Source organism: Carcharhinus amblyrhynchos, chromosome 5, assembly GCF_965287045.1.
Source record: "Carcharhinus amblyrhynchos chromosome 5, sCarAmb.v2.hapA, whole genome shotgun sequence".
Taxonomy (NCBI): Eukaryota; Metazoa; Chordata; class Chondrichthyes; order Carcharhiniformes; family Carcharhinidae; genus Carcharhinus; species Carcharhinus amblyrhynchos.
The window spans coordinates 6,728,688-6,752,061 of NC_137328.1; the positions used below are offsets into that span (position 1 = coordinate 6,728,688).

A 23,374-nucleotide genomic window follows, 5' to 3' on the forward strand; every position below is an offset into this window, starting at 1 on the left:
TTTAGCATGGCCAATCCACCTAACCTACACATCTTTGGACACTAAGGGGTAATTTATCATGGCCAAACCACCTAACCTACACATCTTTGGACACTAAGGGGCAATTTAGCATGGCCAATCCACCTAACCTACACATCTTTGGACACTAAGGGGTAATTTATCATGGCCAAACCACCTAACCTACACATCTTTGGACACTAAGGGGCAATTTAGCATGGCCAATCCACCTAACCTACACATCTTTGGACACTAAGGGGTAATTTAGCATGGCCAATCCATCTAATTTACAGTTCTTTGGACACTAAGGGGCAACTTACCATTGTCAATCCACCTAACCTTGACATCTTGTGACTGTAAGGGTGAATTTCCTGTGACTAATCCACCTAACTTTCACATCTTGAGACACTAAGGGGCAATTTAGCATGGCCAATCCACCTAACCTGCACATCTTTGGACTGCGGGAGGAAACCTGAGCACCCGGAGGAAACCCACGCAGACATGGGGAGAATGTGCAAACTCCACACAGGCAGTGACCCGAGGTTGGAATTGAACCCGGGTCCTTGGTGTTGTTAGGCAGCAGTGCTACCTACTGTGCCAGCGTGCCACCCCTATTGGCAAGCTCCCCATTTGTTGAAAACTCTTGGAGGGAAATATTTCTTGATATCTTATGAAGATGGCCGAAACAAAACCCGGGACCAGCTCCAGTTTTTGGTTCTATCGTTTCCTAACAAGTCTCAACCCCGAAGGCTTGAAAAATGGTAAGTTTGATGGCCAAACGTGAGTGATAGACATTGAATAGGGAAAACAAGGCAGCACTCACCAAGTACTATAGCGACAGTCTTCAACAGACTCATCATGGTGTCACGGTTCCTGCGAGGGCCTGAGCTGTGCCGAGACATGCGCATAGTCCTCTGTCGCACATAGACAAAGATGTGGGCGTACAGGATCACCATGACGACAAAGGTGACCAGGTTGAAAATAGCCCAGAATATCAAGTAGGAGCTGCTGTAGAGAGGTGCCATGGTGGAGCAGGTGCGGATGTTGCAGATGCAGTTCCAGCCCACGCTGGGGATAGCGCCCATGAGGATGGCCATGGTCCAAATCACCACGATCACCACCACAACCCGCCGGTTGCTCATCCTGGTGTGGAGCTGCATGCGGAAGACGGTGATGTGCCTCTCGATGGCGATGGCCAGCAGGTTGGCCACCGAGGCGGTCAGGCTGGTGTCTATCAGGCCCTGCCGGAGGAGCCATGTGCTGACGGTCAGCCGGCGGGTGTTGGGTCCCGTGTTGAACATGAGGTAAAAGTAGGCCAGGCCCGCAAAGAAGTCGGCCGCCGCTAAATTTGCCATCAAGTAATAAATAGGGAAATGGAAGCGGCGGTTCACGTAGATGGCAATCATAACCAGCAGGTTGGCAAGCATGATGAAGATGCAGACGGTGATACCCAGGCCCATAACGAGCTTGCTGATTGTGTTCCATTCTGTCGCTAAGGGCTTTTCACTGTTGTTGTAAAAAAAGGTGATGGTTTCATTGTAGTAGCATTGTTCCTCCATCCTGGCAACCTATCAACAACAAGGAGGAGGTGTTAAGGTCAAGACAGAAACAATTATTTCCAATCGCTTAAGACACTGAGGCCTTGACCATCGCAAGGTGAGTCCAAACGCAATTCTGAACAAACGCTTGCCACGGTTAATTTATTTCCCTTTCCGCCTTGGTAGGTCCTCATCGTACCACAGTGCTGGAAAGCAGGCCCAGCTGCAAGCTAACAGGCCTCAGCTAGGCCGCTCACTGTCCACCCCAGGGAATTAACGGGGGTAACTTTGCGAGGGTAGGGCTTCTCAGACCCGTCAGTGCAAAAACACTGGGGCAGTTGTGAGCCAGCGAGAGCAACGGGGCATCTGAGACCCGGGTGTGCGATGGGGCCCACAGTCTTTCCCTGTGACCAGTGAGACTTAAGGATTGAGAAAGCATCAGAGGGACAAAGGAGCAGTTCCAAGATGTGCGGGTTAGGTGGATTGGCCATGCTATCGTGGGATACGTAGGTTGGGTGGATTGACCTTGTAAATTGTCTCTTAGTGCCCCAAAATGTGTAGGTTAGATGGATTGGCCATGCTAAATTGTCCCTTAATGTCCCAAGATGTTTAGGTTAGAGGGATTGGCCATGCTATATTGCCCTTTAGTGTCCCAAGATGTGTAGGTTAGATAGATTGACCTTGTAAATTTTCTTTTAGTGTCCCAAAATGTGTAGGTGAGAGGGATTGGTCATGCTAAATTGCCCCTTAGGGTCCAACGATGTGCTGGTTAGGTGGATTGGCCATACTAAATTGTCCCTTATTGTCCCAAGATGTTTAGGTTCGAGGGATTGGTCATGCTAAATTGCCCCTTAGGGTCCAAAGGTGTGCAGGTTGGGAAAATTAGAGGGGTAAATATGTGGGGTTACGGGGATAGTGCGTGGGTGGGATGCTCTGTCGGAAAGTCAGTGCAGACTTGATGGGCCGATTGGCCTCCTTCTGCACTGTAGGGATCCTATAAAAAAAAGGAGCGAATTACAGTCATATCAAGTAGGGAAAGAAATAAATTTGGCCGGAAGCTTGGGCTGTTCTCGCCAGTGAGATTCTCCAGTCCCGCTGCAGTGAATGAAGATTTGGCTGAGCGCCAAATTCTCTGATCTTGCTTGCAGCAGTGGGTCGTGAACTGGAAAACGGGGGCCAAGGAGAGGTAAAGATAGGATTTGGAGACGGGGGGGAGAAAAGAAAAAAAAAAGAATGACATTTTTAAACTTTAACAATTTGCTACATATCAAAATGCGATTCAACAGTTGAAGTTCGCTCTTCTGGGCTGGAGATATCTACACTGCCAGAAAATTTATCCCATTGTTTATAGGGTAATTCTGGGGTTAGGAGGCCAAATTTTCTGTAGCGAGGTGAAGGGGTAATTATGATGTTAATCCAGCAAGTTATTAAGAGGTAGGTTAATGACAAGATGCCAAGTATCAAGCGGCAAGCCGAGGACTGATGCTCGTTGATCAGTAAGGTCGAGAGTTTCACAACACGCAGAGTGTCGACCCAACCCCTGAACTCACTCCTATCTTCTATGTTGCTCTAGGTTATGGGGAGAAAGCAGGATTAGGCTACTGAGTTTGACAATCAGCCATGACCGTGAAGAATGGTGGAGCAGGCTCGAAGGGCCAAATGGCCTCCTCCCGCTCCTATCTTCTATGTTTCTCTGTAACCGTGCGTGTTATTAACAGTACTGTCATGAACCTGCAGCTATGTTACAGGGAAACTTGCCCTCCCTAAAATTCAATCTCAAATTTAAATTGCGCCTGTCATTTCAGAACTGTCCCCCCCCACCGACTGTCCCCCCCCATCCTCCAAGTGGGACCCAGAGAGTATTTGTTACTAAATACACACCGATTTCCCCGTGTTCCCAGGTCATTCACGACGCCAGTTCGCTTTTGAGTGCTACAGATAAGTCGCTGCACTTTAGGTCGAGAATGTAAATTAAATGTGATTAATGGACAGCACAGCGGTTAGTGCTGCTGCCTCACAGCGCCAGGGATCCGGGTTGGATTCCCTGCTTGGGCCACCATCTGTGCGGAGTTTGCATGTTCTCCCCGTGTCTGCGTGGGTTTCCTCCAGTTTCCTCCCACAATCCAAAGATGTGCGGGTTGGGTGGCTTGGTCATGCTAAGTTGACCCTTAGTATCGGGGGACAGGCTAGGATGAATGCATGGGGTTATGGGGATAGGGCCTGGGTGGGATTGTGGTCGGTGCAGACTCGATGGGCCCCCTCCTGCACTGCAGGACTCCACGAATCTATGATCTAGGATTGATTGACTTGATTTCTTAAGCTAATTGCATCCTTTTTCTACAAATTAACTCATATTTCTACCATAACTGACTCAATCAGGGATAAAATTCCAAGAAACAAGACCAAACGTGGGCACAGCTCTCTGCATTGTTGATCCAAGGATGGTTTTATACAATATATCACTTCCCTGGACTCTCCTATAAAATCTGTTACTACTTGCCAACATTCTGCTCGACAGCCAAGGACGTTTCGAGAGGCTTTGCAGCCAGACATTTAACTTGATTCATCGCGTTCATTAGCACTTGACAAATTTACCATTGGCACAAAGCTGAAGCCAGTTCACAACGGCGCCACACTGGGAGTGTCCATCTGGAGCTCAGGCCTGAACTGACTCCAACATAAGGACAGCAACGCTGCCACACTCACGTTAGCCATCATGTGGAGATGCCGGCGTTGGACTGGGCTGGGAAGTCTCTCGACGCCCGGTTATAAAGTCCAACAGGTTTATCTGGTATCACGAGCTTTCTGTCCTTGACCTGCTGCAATGTTCCAGTGAAGCTTGACACAAACCGGAGGAACAACATCCCATCTTCCGGCTCAACATCAAATTCATCAACTTCAGATGATTAGCTCTACCCCACCTCAACCCCTTTACTTTCATTGTATTTTGTTTTTAACCGTTCTCTACCTTTTATTTCTTCATTCTCTTTCTTTATCTTTCTTTCCACCCCCCAACTCTTTCCCCCTATTTTATCCCCCCACTCCCTTACCTTTTTTCTCCCCCCTTGCTTCCCCTTTTTCTCAATTTTACCTCTCTCCCACCCATCTGCCTCCTCCCACCCCCCCCCCCCCCCCACACCTCCATCTGTCACAGTTTACCCTCTGATTTCAGTTTCTCTGCCGTTTGGCCATTCACACCTCTCTGCGGGCTGCCATTAGCAGACTTTCCCCTGGTTTCTGTGGCTATGACTCATTCCCTCACCCTGCAGTGTAAACATCTCCCATTTTCTCTGCCTTTTAGCTCTGACAAAGGGTTGTCCGGACTCGAAACATCAGCTCTTTCTCTCTCCTTTGTTTTTAAACTTTATTCCAATCCAATCAAATTAAATCCAATTCAGAGTCCCAACAAGTTGGGGCATTCCCGATCCAAGTTGACAAGACAGGGCTCTCACCATCTTGGGCTTGATCTACATGATCCAAGCTGATTGGAGTAGGTATAGCTCCTCCTCCAAGGCTTGATCTCATTTGCATCTTAGCCAAAAGGCCGAGAGGCCATTTTAAAAAATTGCTTCAAATGGAGCTAAAATGTAACCTAATGGCTTCGACTACGTGCATCATGTCAAGACTACACTCGATCTTAAAAGAAAATTCTTTTTTAAAAAATCAGCTCTTTTTCTCTCCTTACAGATGTTTCCAGACCTGCTGAGATTTTCCAGCGTTTCCCCTTTTGGATTCAGTGAACCAGAGGCCCAGTCTAATTCTCTGGGGACAAGGGTTCGAATCCCAGCCTGAACATTGAATTAACCAGATCAGGAATTGGAATCTAAAACAGAGATGGGCAACTTCAGCTAACGGGTGCGCTGTGTTAGTGGCCCCCCCCCCACCTTCATCTCACTGGGCTACAAGATCGAAATCGGGCTTTTACACTAACCATCGCCTCGTGAATAAGATTAAATATACTTAATACCCGCTGAATATTTCATAACCAGTTATAGAAAATGCTTAATCATTTCTACATTAGTAGAACTCTCGTCAATTCAAGCGGTAAAAACGCAAGGAATATTGACCCTTTGGACACAGAGGGAGTGCACAGCTCTCACGGTCAGTGTTGTGAGCAATCAGCACGCACCTCACTTCATTTGTCCTCGCTTTACGTGCGAATCACTTCAGTCAGACCAGCAGGAAAAAAAAACTACACGGACAGGGAATCAGCGGAATGTGGCAACGGTCAACAAAATGTCCCGTGGGGAGCCGCACTCGGACCCCAGGCGGGCCACATGTGGTCCCCCAGGGTAGGCTCGATAAACACACGAGGGAGAACTGTGCACTGACACAAACTGTTCATTTGTGTCACAAGTAGGTTTACATTAACACGGCAATGAAGTTACTGTGAAAATCCCCCAGTCGAGCACCAGCTGAGGGAGAATTTAGCACGGCCGATCCACCCCCCCCCCACCAGCACGTCTTTCGGGCTGTGGGGGGAAACCGGAGCACCCGGAGGAAACCCAGGTAGACACGGGGAGGACGTGCAAACGTCACACGGACGGTGACTCAAACCGGGGATCAAACTGGATCTCTGGCGCTGTGACGCCGCAGTGCTGACCACTGTGCCGTCTAAATGAAATAGAGGGGGACAAGGCTTGTGTAGGACCTGTACTGACAAGGACACGTTTAGGCCAATTAGACTGCTTCTGAGGTAAATTCTACGAAGCCTTAACAGGCTAGAAATACGTACCGTGGTTACCATTACAAAAATAAACTCTAATTCCATTTCACAAAGACAGTTTAGAGATAAAGTTGGGGGATGGGGCATGGGGGGGGGGGGGGGGTGGGTGCGAAAGCCCAGCTGGCCTAGCAAACCCACATCTCAGATTAGGGGGGGGTTGTGGGGCTGGGCTTGTAATGACTCCTACGAGGCTCATTCCCAGGGGAAAACCTGATCTGGGGGCGAGAGGAAAGAGGGGGGGAGGCGGGGGTGCAGGCCTCATGGGGAGCGATGGGGTCTCTAATCACAGGGAGGTTCTACATTCTTCTGCCTGGACACGATACGGGAGGGGGGGGGGGGGGGTGGGGTGACATTTACTCACAGTAAGACGTCTCACACAACACCAGGTTAAAGTCCGACAGGTTTATCTGGAATCACAAGATTTCAGAGCGCTGCTCCTTCATCAGGTGAATGCCATGGTTCCCTGGAGATTGGGAAACCCACTTCTCCAAAGCCGTGCGGGTTAGGTTGATTGGCCATGCAAAGAAATTGCCCCTTAGTGTCCGGGGATGCGCAGGTCAGTGGGATTAGTGGGTATAATATGTAGGGATATGGGGGTAGGGACTGGGTGGGATAGTGTTCGGTGCAGACTCGATGGGCCGAAGGGCCTCTTTCTGCACTGTAGGGTTTCTATGATTCTCCACAGTTAAACCCCAAATGGTGGAAGCAAATGAGGTCTCTCGCTTTAGTACTTAAAATGTCAACTCGCCTCCTTGGAACATGTTGGCCCCTCAATCTCCCTGAGGCGGCACAGTGGTTAGCACTGCTGCCTCACAGCGCCAGGGACCCGGGTTCAATTCCTGGCTTGGGTCACTGTCTGTGTGGAGCTTGCACGTTCTCCCTGTATCTGCATGGGTTCCCTCCGGGTGCTCCGGTTTCTTACCACAGTCCGAAAGACGTGCTGGTTAGGTGCGCGTTGGCCGGGCTAAACTCTCCCTCAGTGGAGCCGAACAGGCACCAAAATGTGGCGACAAGGGGATTTTCACAGTAACTTCATTGCAGTGTTAATATAAGCCTACTTGTGACTAACGAATCTTGAACTTAATCTCGCTTCTGTTGAAACTGGGAGTGGATGGATTCAGTCCAGGTTTAGACTGTTAACACTTTGACTTCTGACCTGACCCCCTGAGCGTCAATTCTGGTCTGAGGCTACAACGCCTTTTGCACCCGGGGACTGCTGCTGTTCATTATTGGCAAGAAGCTTAACTGGGTGCGGTTACGCTCACAGAATTTAAAACACGTCTTAAGAATGCAAGAATCCCAACATGGATTACTGCCTGCTTAGTAACACAGGGTACTACTTTGATTTGCAACATTTAGTCAATTAAAGTATTTAAAAAGCAACCGGAACCCATTCATCAGTTTACGGTAGTTATTACGAAATATCACTTTCAGAGTAAAATATGAATCGAGTCTCGGAATTAGTGTAATGGTTGCAAAATTTCCACATCTCAATCACACGGCTGTTATCTATTTTAACACAGATGCCGTCACGCTTAAATCAATGAGTCAATGTTAAAATAGCACACAAGCATCGTCATACATACGTGCTACGTTCTCAGCCACTAATAGTAACAACAGTTGTGTCTAGCTTTCTCACTTGTCTTGGGGTTTGTGTGTATCGATCTTTGAAGGTAGCAGGACATAATGAGGGAGTGGTTAGCCAAGCGTATAAATTACAGAACTGTTACGGTGCAGAAGGCGGAATTAGGGAACAGCGTGTCTGCATCAGCTCCACAAACCCCCTTGTACCATTTCCCCAGCCTTCTCCCCATAACATTGCACCATTCCCCATTTTCCCACTGCTGACATTGATTTTAGGGATGGCACAGTGGTTAGCACTGCTGCCTCCCCAGCGCCAGGGATCCGGGTTCAATTCCCGGCTTGGGTCACTGTCCGCGCGTTCTCCCCATGTCTGCGTGGGTTTCCTCGGGATGGTCTGGTTTCCTCCCACAGTCCAAGGCTGTGCAGGTTAGGTGGATTGGCCATGCTAAATTGTCCCTTTGTGTCAGGGGGATAGGACGTGGGTGGGATTGTGGATGGTGCAGACTCAATGGGCCAAATGGCCTCCTTCTGCGCTGTAAGATTCTATGATAACTGTCTAATTTTGATTGTCTCAATTAAAGCTGCCTTCACCGCACTCTCAGGCAATGCTGTGTGAAGAAGAAAGCTTTTCCTCACCTCACTTCTGCTTCTATTAATAACGACTAAAGGAGCAGCATGGTGGCTCAGTGGTTAGCGCTGCTGTGGGGACTGGGTTCGATTACCAGCTTGGGTCACTGTCTGTGCGGTGTCTGCACATTCTCCCCGTGTCTGCGAGGGTTTCCTCCCACAATCCGAAAGGCGTGCTGGCTGGGTGCTAAACTCTCCCTCAGTGTACCCGAACAGGCACCGGAGTGTGGCGACGCGGGGATTTTCCACAGTAACTTCACTGCAGCGTTAATGTAAGCCTTACTTGTGACGCTAATAAACAAACTTCCTTTCAAATCTGTGCCCTTTCATTCTCGATCCTTTCATGATATATTCAGCACCAAAACGAAGAAGATTTTATCAAGCTCTGGGTTAGGCCGCAATAAGAATAATGGCCAGAATTCTCCCCTGGCACGCGAGGGTTGGATCCATGCAAAGGTCCAATAGCCTCAGGCAGGATTCTCCGGTTTTGAACTGAGCACAGCCGGATAATCCGGAATGTGTCAATTCTGATCACCATCCTTGAGGGAGGATGTGAGAGGGTGCAGAGCAGATGCACCCAGATTTGATTTTTGATTCGTTTTTTTATTGTCACACGTATTAGTAGACAGTGAAAAGTATTGTTTCTTGCGTGTTATATAGGCAAAGCATACCGTTCATAGAGAAGGGAACGAGAGAGTGCAGAACGTAGTATTAGACATAGCTAGGGTGCAGAGACTTGATGCGAGGTAGGTCCATTCAAAAGTCTGACGGCAGCAGGGAAGAAGCTGTTCTTGGTACGTGACCTCAGACTTTGGTGTCTTCTTTCTGACGGAAGAGAGAAAATCCAGGGTGCGCAGGGTCCTTAATAATGCTGGCCGCTTTGCCAAGGCAGCGGGAAGCGGTTGTAAGAATGAAAGACCTCAACGACAGAGAAGCAGATTCATTCTATGAATGGATGTGTTAAAGTGAAACATGTAAATTAATTCCAAATCCTTGGGTTGCGGGGAGGGCGATGAATTCAGAAATGTGCTTCCTCTGCGCTCGTGGGATTAACTTTCGTACTGAGTCATCACTGGGAGAAGTGCACATCGCTGGTCAAATAATCTGCTTCGCAATTTCTTAGAAAAAAAGGAGGAAGGTAGGTTTCGCTAGGGGACTATTCAAAGCTCAAGGTCTTAATCGCGCAATTGTGTGCTCTGTTTCACACAGACTGGAGGCCCTACACCTTACACCCAAACCACATTGTGATCTGATGAGAGATGGTGGCGGTGGATTATTTTTAGATTTCACGCGCTGAAACAGGTGAATGACAGACTTCCTCAACCTGTCGTTGTAATTCTCTCAGGTATTGACTACTCTCTGTGGAGAGTAGTGGACCCTATAAACACTGAACGTTCTTCACAGATGTGGCACGTATAGATTTTTGTCGCCTTCTAACACTGCCACAGCAACTGTTCTGTCCACGTCCGGCACACGTGATGACATTAAGTAAAACAACCTATTCACAACTCCAGCCCAACTGTGTGGCTAAATTCCCTCGTCCCTGGAACCATCCTGGTGAATCTCCCCTGCACCCCTCTCGAGGGCCCTCACATCCTTCCTAAAGTCTGGTGGCCAGAACTGGACGCAATTCTCTATTCATGGCCCAATCACGGCTTCATAAAGTTTCAGCATAATTTTTGTACTCAGTGCCTCAGGCCCAAGGTCCCAGACCCTTTGCTAACTTCTCTCTGAATAGGCCCTGCCGTCTTCCAAAACTAGAACCATCCAATACCTTCCAGTGCCTAAGAGGTCATTTGGCCCGTTAGGTCTGTACCGACCCTCCAAAAGAGCATCCCACCCAAGGCCCTCCCCTCCACCCTATCCCTGGCTAATCTACTCAACTTACACACCTTTGGGCGCCGAGGGGAAATTTAGCATGGCCAATCCATTTAACCCGCGCAGCTTTGGACATTCATTACATCCCTACAGCGCATAAGAAGCCATTTGGCCCTTCAAGTCTGCCCAAATTCTCTGAAAGAGCACCCTACGTAGACCCAATCCCCCCCCGCTCTATCCTTGTAACCACACACATCGCATTGACCAAGGCCAATCCATCCTACCTGCACATCTTTGGAGTGTGGGAGGAAACCGGAGCACCCGGAGGAAATCCGGACACTGGGAGAATGTGCAAACTCCACACAGAGAGTGACCTGAGGCCAGAATTGAACCGGGGGCCCTGACGTTGTGAGGCAGCGGTGCTAACCACCGTGCCGTCCCTATTGAGGCAAATGAATCCTCAGGCCTATTCCCCCCCACCCGCCCCCCTCCCTCAGCCCACCTCCAGGTGTATTTGAGCAAATAATTTAGACTAAAAGAGCCCGAGGTGACAGGGATGCTAATGTGTCGACTTTGACATTAATAATTCACAGTCAGTGAAGAGGAAGGAAGTCATTAGCTCGCTCAGGAACGAGGGACGGCTCACATCCCCGGATTAGGGAGCTGCTGGGGTCGGGATCCCAGCTGTGAATCTGGCAGGCCTTTCCATTCCGACTGTGAACACGGAAAGACAAGACACGCAGAGGCAGCGAGATTTAACCGGATAAGAACCCGCAAGGCCCAGCAAAGATTGCCCGATGGGTGAGAGTGCAAGTCGAGACGGACGCAGGGAAAGCACGACGCGTCCTGTGGGTCACCTCGACAGACAGGCTTGAATTGCCTCAGTCTAGTTGTGATTCCTGCACCATGAGACACAGCGAAGGGCTCATTGAGTTGGATCATGCCCTTTACTACGCACCCAGTCTTTGTGACTTCCACCTACAGAAAGTGACTGAGGGGGAAATGCCCGTACAAACGGTACTAATACCTGGTTCAGGACTCCAGACGGTAACGGTCCGAGCACAGGTCACATCATTGTGTTAGCAGACAAAAAGCAGTGTCGGTTAACTCCCAGAGACAGGGAAGGGAAGGGGGTGGGTTTCTCCGCTCTTCCCACGATGTGTGTAGCGTGGCAGGAGGAAGAGCACCATCTGCCAGCAGCTGGATCTTCTGCCCCCCACTCGAGTGGCGCAGTGGTTAGCACTGATGCCTCACAGCGCCAGGGACCCGGGTTCGATTCCCGGCTCAGGTCACAGTCTGCACATTCTCCCCGTGTCTGCGTGGGTTTCCTCCGGGTGCTCCAGTTTCCTCCCACAATCCAAAAGACGTGCAGGTTAGGTGTATTGACCATGCTAAATTCTCCCTCAGTGTAACCAAACAGTGTGGCAACTAGAGGATTTTCACAGTAACTTCACTGCAGTGTTAATGTTTTGATTTGAATTATTATTGTCACTTGTATTACCATGCAGCAGAAAGTATTGTTTCTAACGTAAGTCTACCCGTGACACGAATAAACTAACTTTAAACTCAATCGGATATCCACTGACTGCACCCTTCACAGCTGGGAAACCTGCGTCAGGGATGTGATGTCAGCGGGACTCGAACATCCCGCCAGCGTGGACAGTGGAGAGTTCCAGCTACGGCTTTGCAACGACAGATATCTGGCTTACATAGAGAATATGGTACTGTTCACGTCACAGATCTGACTGTAACTGGGCCAAACCCTTCCCCCAAAAATCCATCACTGATACCGCAATGCAGCACTCTCCTAATCTGTAAAGTCACAGTTGGATATCTTGTATCCTCAATGGTCAGCGCTGCTGCCTCACAGAGGCAGGGACCCGGGTTCGATTCCCGGCTTGTCTGTGTGGAGTCTGCACATTCTCCCTGTGTCTGCGTGGGTTTCCTACAGGTGCTCCAGTTTCCACCCACAGTCCTTTAGTAGCACTGGTTAGGTACATTGGTCATTATAAATTCTCCCTCAGTGTACCCGAACAGGCACCAGAGTGTGGCGACTGGGGGATTTTCACTTCATTGCAGTGTTAATGTAAGCCAACTTGTGACAGTAATAAATAAGCTTAAAAACTCAGCTATTACCCACCTTTGTGTCTTCGCCTTTTGCAGCCACAGTACAAAAAAAAGGAAGTATTATTATTTCCTTTGCTGCAGTATTACTATTACCCAGGCCCTAATTTCTGGAACTCCCTTCCATGAACTTACTCACAAACTTTGAGCTCTTTGCTCCAAATCCTAAAGTGGCTCAGAAATCATAGCGTGGTGGATTCATGTCCCTGTGAAACCCCTTGGGCAGTGTACGAGGTTCAAGGCGCCACGCGAATGTAAGTATTTTTTTACCTTGTGGTTTCCCCTGAGTCACCACTCTCAGCTTCTCCGATTTAAGTCGCGTGGATCCGCTTTTCAAGCGAATTTCATCCGCAGCTGATGCACAGGACAGGGCCTCCTTGTTGTTGTAGCTGGACCTAAAGGGAGTAAGAGAAACTGGCTGAAAACAACATAATATTCATCAACCATTAATGTAAGCAGGATCGCTGTGGAAAAAAAAAGACGTTTGTCTCCTGACGCACTCATCAGGACAATACCCTTATACACTTATCGCTGCGTGGCCAGATTCCCCTCCAATCCCATTTACAAGTTTGCTGGTGACACCACCATGGTGGGTCAGATCTCAAGCAACGATGAGTACAGGAAAGAGACAGAGAATCTGGCGAACTGGTGCAATGACAATAATCTCTTCCTCAATGTCAATAAAACAAAGGAGATGGTCATCGGCTTCAGGAAGAGTAGTGGAGGACATTCCCCTGACTACGTCAATGGTGGTGAAGTGGAGATGGCCATGAGATTCAAGTTTCTCAGAGTCCAGATCAGCAACTGCCTCTCCTGGTCCCTCCACGCTGACGCTACAGTTAAGAAAGCCCATCAACGCCCCTATTTTCTCAGAAGACTAAGGAAAGTTGGCATGTCAGCTGCGACTCTCATTAATTTTTATAGGTGCACCGTAGGAAGCATCCTTTCCGGATACATGGCATGGCTCCTGATCTAACAAAGACCGCAAGAAACTACAAAGGATTGTGAATGTAGCCCAGTCCATAGCGCAAGCCAGCCTCCCATCCATTGACTCTGTCTACACTTCCCACTGCCTCAGCAAAGCAGCCAGCACAATCAAGGACCCCACGCACCCCAGACATTCTCTCTTCCACCTTCTCCCTTCAGGAAAATGACACAGAAGTCTGAGGTCACGTACCAACGGACTCAAGAACAGCTTCTTCCCTGCTGCCGTCAGACTTTTGAATGGAGCTACCCTACACTAAGCTGATCTTTCTCTACACCCTAGCTATGACTGCAACACTATATTCTGCTCCCTCTCCTTTCCTTCTCCCCTGTGTACTCTATGAATGGTATGCTTTGTCTGTTTAGCGCGCAAGAAACAATACTTTTCACTGTATGTTAATACATGTGACAATAATAAATCAAATTAAGTCAAACTTGCAGGAATAGCAATGTGGGAGCGAACAACAATATACATTACTCAAAAAGAGAATTGGCAAGCGGACTCTGATTGGCAGAGGCGATCCCACGGAGACCGCAGTGAATGATGGTGACGGACAGCCTGTAATGGGTAAAATTATCTCATAAAACAAAACGGCGCAAAGTGTATATTTGAGTAATTTCACTCCCAACACAGTTAATAGATCAACAACCCGAGTTTGTATATTTGCTCTTGGCCATCTCGCTATGACACTGTCTAAAATGTCAATGAAAATGATAAAAATAAGCAAACCACAATTATTTCTACAGTTTTCCATAATTTTGGAATGCCAGGGGTTGACTGCAAACAATTATTTGCAGCATTGAAAGGATTCAGTGAAAATAAACACATTCCTTGCCCAACTATGTAATCTGATGGATATATCTCCAACCGCACATGGGTTCACGCTTCAGAATTCCGACACAGAACAGGGAGGATTCCTGCCCACACCCCCTCAAGGGTCCTGTTCAACCATGTAGCTCTGAAACAACACTCGCCACCCACTGAAAACACTGGCCGGAACTTTCCGGCAGTTCACGAGGGCAGGATGTTCAGGTCCCACCAGCAGTGTGGCGTGGAGCCAATGGAAAGCCCAACTTACCAGAAAACCCTGCCACTGGCCAAATAGACGTCACCTTGTGCCACAGGGACCGTGTCGTGGGGAGACCAGAGAATCCCCCCCCCCCCCCACCATCTGGTCACGGTGCCTCATTGAAGTTTATGGGATCTTGCTGTGCAGAAATTAACCGCTGCATTTTGCAGGTCCCGACAGGTGACTGACTATTCAAGGGTGGCACAGTGGTTAGCACTGCTGCCTCACAGCGCCAGGGACCCGAGTTCGATTCCCGGCTTGGGTCACTGTCCGGGTGGACGTGCAAACTCCACACCACGTCTGCGTGGGTTTTCCTCTGGGTGCTCCGGTTTCCTCCCGCAGTCCGAAAGATGTGCTGGTTAGGCGGCACTGGCCGTGATAAATTCTCCCTCCGAACAGGCGCCGGGCGCTTCATTGCAGTGTTAATGTAAGCCTACTTGAGACACTAAAAAACTAAAGCTTAAGAAAACTTTTCGAAAGTACTCCATTGGCTGCTTTGGAAGGCGCCACATAAATGCAATCTGTTTTTTTTTGAGTCAGGCGTGGTTTGATGCGCGAGTAGACAACTGGTGGTGTTCTTTTACAGGTGCCCTCATTCTGCACTAACGGCCGTGAAGAGACTCTTCAGAACTCAGATCGAGGACTCGGTGGTTTGGGATGATTGGTCGGGCTGGCACCCATAGCTCCGAACCCACTCCAATGTTTCCGCCAGTCGATGTGGCAGTTCCCTACCTGACAATGATGGCTACATAAATACGCCAAGCAACTCTCCACGGTTATTCTCACGGGGTTGTTTTTTTTCCAGGAAGTATTTTAACCAACTCTAATTTGATTTCAATTAAGTTCCAAACTGTATGGAGCTGTGAATAGAATCTTTCAAGGACACAGTCTCACAATAAGGTGGGGACAGTTTAGAACGGAGTTGAGGAGGAACTTCTTCACTCAAAGGGTGGTGAATCTCTGGAATTCTCTGCCTGTCAAAGTGGTGGAGGCTACCTCGCTAAATATATTCAAGTCACGGGTAGATAGGTTTCTGATAGACAGGGGAATTAAGGGTTATGGGGAGAAAGCGGGAAAGTGGAACTGATCCACTTCAGATCAGCCATGATCTTATTGAATGGCGGGGCAGGCTCGAAGGGTTAGATGGCCTACTCCTGCTCCTATTTCTTATGTTCTCCCAAGCTTAACCATCTCCTTAAAATTTACTTATGTTTTTCATCGTTTGTTCACTGCTGCTTCCTGATGTCTATGTATATTATTTCTTTGATGGATGCACAGTATCAGACGCGTATACCACGTACAAGGTGCACTGCAGCAACTAACCAAGGCTCCTTAGGGCAGCACCTTCCGAATCTACAACCTCTACCATCTAGAGGACAAGGGCAGCAGATACCTGGGAACACCCCCGCCTGGAGGTTCCCCTCCAACTCGCACACCATCCTGACTGAGGACTGTAACACCGTTTCCTCACTATCGCGGGGTCTAAATCCTCAAACTACTGTCCTAACAGCACGGTGGGTGTTTCTACAACATATGGACTGCAATACTTGAAGAAGGCAACTCACCAGCACCTTCCCAAGGCCCTGTAGAGATGGGCGATAAATGCTGGCCTATCCAGAGATGCCCACGTCACACGAGTGAATAAAAAATAATATAAGCGTGCTGTAAAATTGCAGGCTGTTGTTTCAGATCCCAATCAAAGTCACGAGAATATTGCTGATGCATTCTGGTTAGCACAAGTTAATCACGATGACCTCATATCAATACCAACAATGGAAATATACTTAATATAGCTAATGTCAATTTATCCATTGTAAATGATGTTTGACATCCCTGTTTGTGGTGGGGAGAAACCAACGTGTAGATGTTGCAACACTTCTTCCCATCTCCGCTCATCGAGCCTGCTTTACTTATTAGTCACGAGTCGGCTTACATTAACACTAAGTGAAAATCCCCTAGTCACCACACCGTGCGGGTACACTGAGGGAGGATTTAGCACGGCCAATGCACCTAGCCAGCTCGTCTTTCAGACTGCGGGAGGAAACCGGAGCACCCGGAGGAAACCCACGCAGACACGGGGGGGGGAATGTGCAAACTGCACACAGACCCAAGCTGGGAATCGAACCCGGGTCCCTGGCGCTGTGAGGCAGCAACGCTAACCACTGTGCCACCTTCATTCCAACTGTCGCGATCTCAATGATATCCTTCGATAGTGGCACCCGTTTCGTGCCCTGGTGAATATTCTTGCCTCAATTCAACATCACAAGCACAGATTATCAGGTTATTATCGGATTGAGCGCATCCTCACTCTCGCTAAATCCTGTTCACCCATCACCCTGACTCTGGTTAAGTTGTGATGTGGGTATGCCGGCGTTGGACTCACGTAAACACAGTAAAAAGTCTGACAACACCAGGTTTTAGTCCAACCTATTTATTTGATAATATACTCACTAGCTTTCGGGGTTACCCCCTTTGTCAGGTGAATGGAGAGTTCTGGCCTCAGACAGAGCATATAAACTGTCTGTGCTTTATATGCTCTGTCTGAGGCCAGAACTCTCCATTCACCTGACGAAGGGGGTAACCCCGAAAGCTAGTGAGTATATTATCAAATAAATAGGTTGGACTAAAACCTGGTGTTGTCTGGTTAAGTTCCCAGCCGAGCAACTGCCATTTTCAACTTCACATCCTCATTTTCAAATCCCTCCACGGCCTTGCTCCTCCCTATCTCTGTAATCTCCTCCAGCCTCACAACTCATCGAGATATCTGGTCTCTTGAGTATTCCCAATTTTAAATCGCTCCACCATTGGCGGTTGTGCCCTCACTTGCCCGGGCCCCAACCTCCCAACACCTCTCCTCCATCCTTTGCAACGCTCCTTGAAAATCCTCCGCGGTGACACAGTGGGTTAGCACTGCTGCCTCACAACGCCAGGGCTCCGGGTTCAATTCCCGGCTTGGGTCACTGTCTGGGTGGAGTTTGCATGTTCTCCCCGTGTCTGCGTGGGTTTCCTCCGGGTGCTCCAGTTTCCTCCCACAGTCCAAAGATGTGCCGGTTAGGTAGTTTGGCCGTGCTAAATTGCCCCTTAGTGTCCAGGGGGACTAGCTAGGGTAAATGCTTGGGGTTATGGGGATAGGGCCTGGGTGGGATTGTGGTGGTGCAGATGGGCTGAACGGCCTTTCTGCAGTGTAGGATTCTGTGACTCGGTGACCACTGGCCAGCAGAGGGATCTTCCAGTCCCGCTGACGTTTTGCATTGTTCGCCAGTCGCGCCAGTGAGGGACCCGCTGTAAAGTGACGTAAAGTATAGGACCAAACCAACCTGTCAGCGGGAATGGGAGAAGGATTCCACCCAGTGTAATCCCAGCAAAGACTGCACTCCAGAAACACTTCTTCAACTGCAGAGGACACACCGAGGTGTGTGAAGGGTGGAAGGGGGGGGTGGGGGCCATGCCTATCATTCAACGTGAGTCACTCTTTTTCCATAATCACACTCAGCAACAAAGCAAGCTCAAACTGAAACCCTTCCATCGGCCTGCTGTTACTTATTGCTTTCGTCTTGGCTACAGAAACTGCAGCGGCTTAATCACCTTCAGTGCTGCTGGAAATATCTGTTTCAAAACCATTTTGATTAATAATTAAGCTTCACATTTGGCCGTCTTGTAAACAGTCAACTTTGCGATGCCAAAAAGAGAACCTCCCAATGGCTTTTGAACTTTGCCCTGTAAGCGATTACAAAAGGAAGTCTTCTGGCCTGTTAGTATCACTGGGTGTCACGCGTCCATCCAGCCTCTGTGCCATACCCAAAATATTTTTAATTTCCCTCCCTCCCACCAAGTCTTGCTCAATCTGGCCCAACTCTGACACAGATAAGCGTCTTGTGTCAAACGTCAATGCTTTTTTATTTGCCTTGGGCTTTTTGGGTGACAGTGAAGGCACAGCGATATATTTCCAAGTCAGGATGGTGAGTGACTTGAAGGGGAACCTCTAGGTGTTGGTTCCGCTCCTAGTCTCTCACTATCCCGACTTGGAAATATAACTGCCATTCCTCAATTTCTTTTATTTATTATAGTGCCTCCAACGTGGCAAGACTTCCCAAGGCACCCAAGCATGACCACTGCTGTCAGCAACAGTGCAAAGGTAGGAAGGAGGTTTTAGGTTTCAGAGGAGAGAGGGGTAGGGAACTTCAGAGTTAAGGCCCCCAGGCAGCTGAACGTGCCAAAGAGTGAGGTCAGCCTTTCCCGAGAGGGATTAGATATCTCACATGTTGATTAACTCTTTCCTAGAATGACGTACATGACATTGGAGTTACTCGGGGGGGGGGGCGGGAGATAAAATGGAAACAAAGGCAGCTGAACGCAAGCACCAAATGGGATGATTGTTCAATCCAAACCACAGCCAGTGGCCAAGGGCAAACTGCCGAGATACTGGAACATTCTGTAGTCACGTAACCATCTTCCTCTTGTAATGGAAAAGAGCTCTGGAATCCAAAAGCCGGACGAGAAAGGAGAGCAACCATGAACCAGACAACACTTGTCACAGTGGAATGCTCGCTGCCTCTCTCAGCAAGTCCGGCGCAAGGTCCCTTTAAGAGTCAGAGGAGGAGAAACCAAGCAGAGCTGCTGGAATGTGCGCGATCCGTGCTTCTTGCTGAGGGACTCCGAGACACTAGATATCCTTGACACGCACCCCAGAGACCATCCAAAGAGCAAGTCCTTTGATCCAGACCTCCCTGAAGCCAGTTTGGAGGCAGGAGGTGGGGTTAGGGAAAAGGCTGGAGTGGTTTGTGTTCACTCTCAGGAATGTGGCTTAAGAATTCCAAGCACTCTTAAAATATTCACTCACCAAATCCAACCGCGGAATCACTTTTCTCTTGACACGGCTACGATGGCATTGTGATTATCTCACAGGATTAATAATCCAGAGGTGCTGGACTAGTAATCAGGAGTCACGAGTTCAAATCCCACCACAGGAGGAATTTAATTAAATATGTAAAGCAATTAATAAAATAAATCCGGAATTAAATCCATTAGTAATAGTGACCATGACACTACCAGATTGTTATAAAATCTCATAGAATCCCTACAGTGCAGAGGGGGGGCCATTCAGCCCATTGGGTCTGCACTAGCTCTTCAACAGAGCATTTTACCCAGACCCTATTTTCAAACCACGTGTATTTACCCTGCTAATCCCCCTAACCTGCACATCTTTGGACACTAAGGGGCAATTTAGCATGCCCCATCCAGTTAACCTACACATCTTTGGACACTAAGGGGCAATTTAGCATGGCAAATCCCCCTAACCTGCACATCTTTGAACACTAAGGGGCAATTTAGCATGGCCAATCCACCTAACCTGCACATCTTTGGACACTAAGGGGCAATTTAGCATGGCTAATCCACCTAACCTGCACATCTTTGGACACTAAGGGGCAATTTAGCATGGCTAATCCACCTAACCTGCACATCTTTGGACACTAAGGGGCAATTTAGCATGGCCAATCCACCTAACCTGCACATCTTTGGACACTAAGGGGCAATTTAGCATGGCAAATCCCCCTAACCTGCACATCTTTGAACACTAAGGGGCAATTTAGCATGGCTAATCCACCTAACCTGCACATCTTTGGACACTAAGGGGCAATTTAGCATGGCCAATCCACCTAACCTGCACATCTTTGGACACTAAGGGGCAATTTAGCATGGCAAATCCCCCTAACCTGCACATCTTTGGACACTAAGGGGCAATTTAGCATGGCCAATCCACCTAACCTGCACATCTTTGGACACTAAGGGGCAATTTAGCATGGCAAATCCCCCTAACCTGCACATCTTTGGACAATAAGGGGCAATTTAGCATGGCCAATCCAGTTAACCTACATATCTTTGGACACTAAGGGGCAATTTAGCATGCCCCATCCACCTAACCTGCACATCTTTGGACTATGGGAGGAAACTGTAGCACCCAGGGAAAAGCCAGGCAGAAACAGGGTGAACATACAAACAGTCATCCATGGCTGGAATCGAACCCGGATCCCTGGTGCTGTGGGGCAGCAGTGTAAACCACTGGTGCTGTGTAACTCACCAGCCATCCTTACCCAGTCTGGCCTACATGTGACTCCAGACCCCCAGCAATGCGGCTCACTCTTAATTTCCCTCTGAAACGACCATTCGAGTCACTCCATTGTATGAAAATCAGTGTGAAAATTATCATCCGTGTCGAGCTACAGAGGATCCAGGCAACGTCTCACCTCTCACCTCCTCCAGGGAAATTAGGGATGGGCGGTGAATGCTGGTCTAGCCCAGCGCCACCTCCGTCTCGTAAGTAAGTGAAAAAACAGGATGAGAGTTACCACAATAAAAATCCACTGTAAACGAGTGCGGAACTCCTCTGCTTTTCCTGCAGTCAGGCTTACACAACTAGTCTGCAACACGTGAAATCTGGAAATAATTCTTGCTGTGTTCGGAAATACAAAGCAGGAGAACAAAGAACATTACAGCACAGGAACAGGCCATTCGGCCCTCCAAGCCTCCGTGCTGCCCGACTGAACTAAAACCCCCCCACCCCTCCGGGGACCTCCATTCCCATCCCGTTCATGCATTTGTCAAGAGATCCCTTAAAAGTCACTATCGTATCTGCTCCCACTGCCTCCCCCTGGCAGCCACCACCCTCTGGGTAATAAACTTGCCTCGTACGTCTGAGCAATAATAATGCGCTGAATCGAACTGCCTCGTGATAAAGTAAATGACCCAAACTGAGGAAAAGCCTCCTGGCCTCAGACTGGCCCTGGGCCCCCGCCACTGTCAGTCTTGCTTCAAATCTGTAAGTTTACTGACCTTGCCGCTCAAATCCCGTGCCCTTCCCCTTCCACGGTGAGTTACCATGGCTGCTCCACAATTCCAGTAAAACTATGCTGAGGCTCGAAGGAAATGCTGTTGTGGGCTGGCTGTTTACTTCAGGCTTTGTAATGAACTAATAAAGAAAGATTCGTGGCACAGATTCCAAACCAGTGGCTGGAAAGAGCGAGAGGATGCCAACGGAGGCTTTTTAACTCTTCTATTTCCAAGGAATGTCATTAGAGTACAGAGGGATCTGGGCGTGCAGGTCCACAGTTCCCTGAAAGCAGCAACACAGGCGGCCAAGGGGATTAAGAAGACATTTGGCATGCTTGCTTTCGTGATGTGGAGATGCCGGCGTTGGACTGGGGTAAACACAGTAAGAAGTCTCACAACACCAGGTTAAAGTCCAATCAGTTTATTTGATAGTAAACCCACAAGCTTTTGGAAACACTGTTCCTTCGTCAGGTGTGTGAAACCTTCCACTGACCTGATGAAGGAACAGTGTTTCCAAAAGCTTGTGGGTTTACTATCAAATAAACTGATTGGACTTTAACCTGGTGTTGTGAGATTTCTTACTATGCTTGCCTCCATCAGCTAGGGCACCGAGTACAAGAGTTGGGAAATCACGTTGGAGCTATATAGAACCTTGGTTAGGCCGCATTTGGAGTATTGCATGCAATTCTGTTCACCGCATTACCAGAAAGGCGTGGGAGCTTTGGGGAGAGTGCAAAGAAGGTTCACCAGGTCCCGAGGGTGTTGGCTATGAGGAGAGGTTGAATAAACTAGGATTGACCTCACTGGAGAGACGGAGGATGAGGGGAGACCTGATAGAGGTCTACAAATTTATGAGCGGCAATAGACAGGATGGCTGGTCAGAGGTTTTTTCTCCCCCAGGGTGCAAGTGTCAATCACAGAGGGAAGGACACAGATTCAAGGTGAGAGGGGGAAATTTAAGGGAGATATGTGAGAAGCTTTTCACGCAGAGAGTGGTGGCTGCCTGGAACATGTTGCCAGAGGAGGTGGTGGAGGAAGGCATATTGGCAAGGCATCTGGATGGGTACATGAATAGGGAGGGAATAGAGGGATGCAGACCGAGTAAGGGCAGATGGCTTCTTTCAAGTTTAGTTAAGGCACCATGATCGGCACAGGCCTGGAGGACCTACGGGCCTGTTCCTGTGCTGTACTATTCTTTGTTCTTAAAACACAAATGATGTTTTTCAGGTGCAAGTTTATTGATTAGTGTCACAAGTAGGCTTACATTAACACTGCAATGAAGTTACTGCGAAAATCCCCCAGTCGCCACACTCCTGTTTAGGTACACTGAGGGAGAATTTAGCACGGCCGATGCACCCTAACCAGCAGGTCTTTCAGACTGTGGGAGGAAACCAGAGCACCCGGAGGAAACCCACACAGACACGGGGAGAATGGGCAGACTCCACACACAATCGAACCCGGGTCCCTGGTGCTGTGAGGCAGCAGTGCTATCCACTGTACAATTGGATTATATAATTGGATTCCAAGCCACATAGTGAAGTATGAAACCAGACAGAGTGTACAGAGTGCAGTATTACATATATCTGCCTCATGCCTACCAAGTCCCCCAGTGTCCCGGCAGTCTTTCTTTACATGTGCTCAAGTTACTTAATCAATGTTCTTCACGCCTGTATCCTTCCACTTGAAAATCCAACTCATATACCATTAATATAAATTTCTCTGCTAAGTTTCTTAGTTTCTCTCCTCTCAGGACAATAGCCTAACTTTTCCGGATGGTGAGTGATCGGTGCCCACCGTCCTGAGAGTCATGGGGGGCACCTCCCCAGAGAGCTGTCAGCCAGTTGAGGTCTCCAGCTTCCCCAGGCACAGCGCTGCAGTGGCCAGAAGAGGAACTGCAGCACCATGCTTGACCCAAACTTTTGGGACTGGGTGGGATTGCGGCTGAATCACTGTAAACATTATTCATATGGATTCCTCGTTTATTCTCAAACTCAATCTCATAGAGTCATACAGTCCCTACGGTACAGAGGAAGGCCATTCAGCCCATCAAGTTTGTACCAGCCACAATCCCACCCATC

General features: G+C 48.7%; 1 protein-coding gene across 3 annotated transcripts in view; it reads right to left on the minus strand.

Annotated features, from left to right (window-relative positions):
- lpar1 (lysophosphatidic acid receptor 1) overlaps positions 1 to 23,374 on the minus strand; it is a 104,039-nt gene that overhangs the window by 50,420 nt on the left and 30,245 nt on the right. For 2 of the 3 annotated variants that reach the window (XR_013886658.1, XM_080188417.1), the window contains exons 2-3: positions 12,685 to 12,809; positions 821 to 1,565 (exon numbers count right to left, since the gene is read on the minus strand). Coding sequence is in view for 2 of the 3 variants with exons in the window: in XM_080188417.1 (XP_080044543.1) it covers positions 821 to 1,556 (736 nt within the window). In the remaining variant the exon portion in view is untranslated. Of the gene's footprint in view, positions 1 to 820; positions 1,566 to 12,684; positions 12,810 to 17,785; positions 17,893 to 23,374 lie in introns of those variants that run through there. The other variant, XM_080188418.1, reaches the window with a different exon arrangement.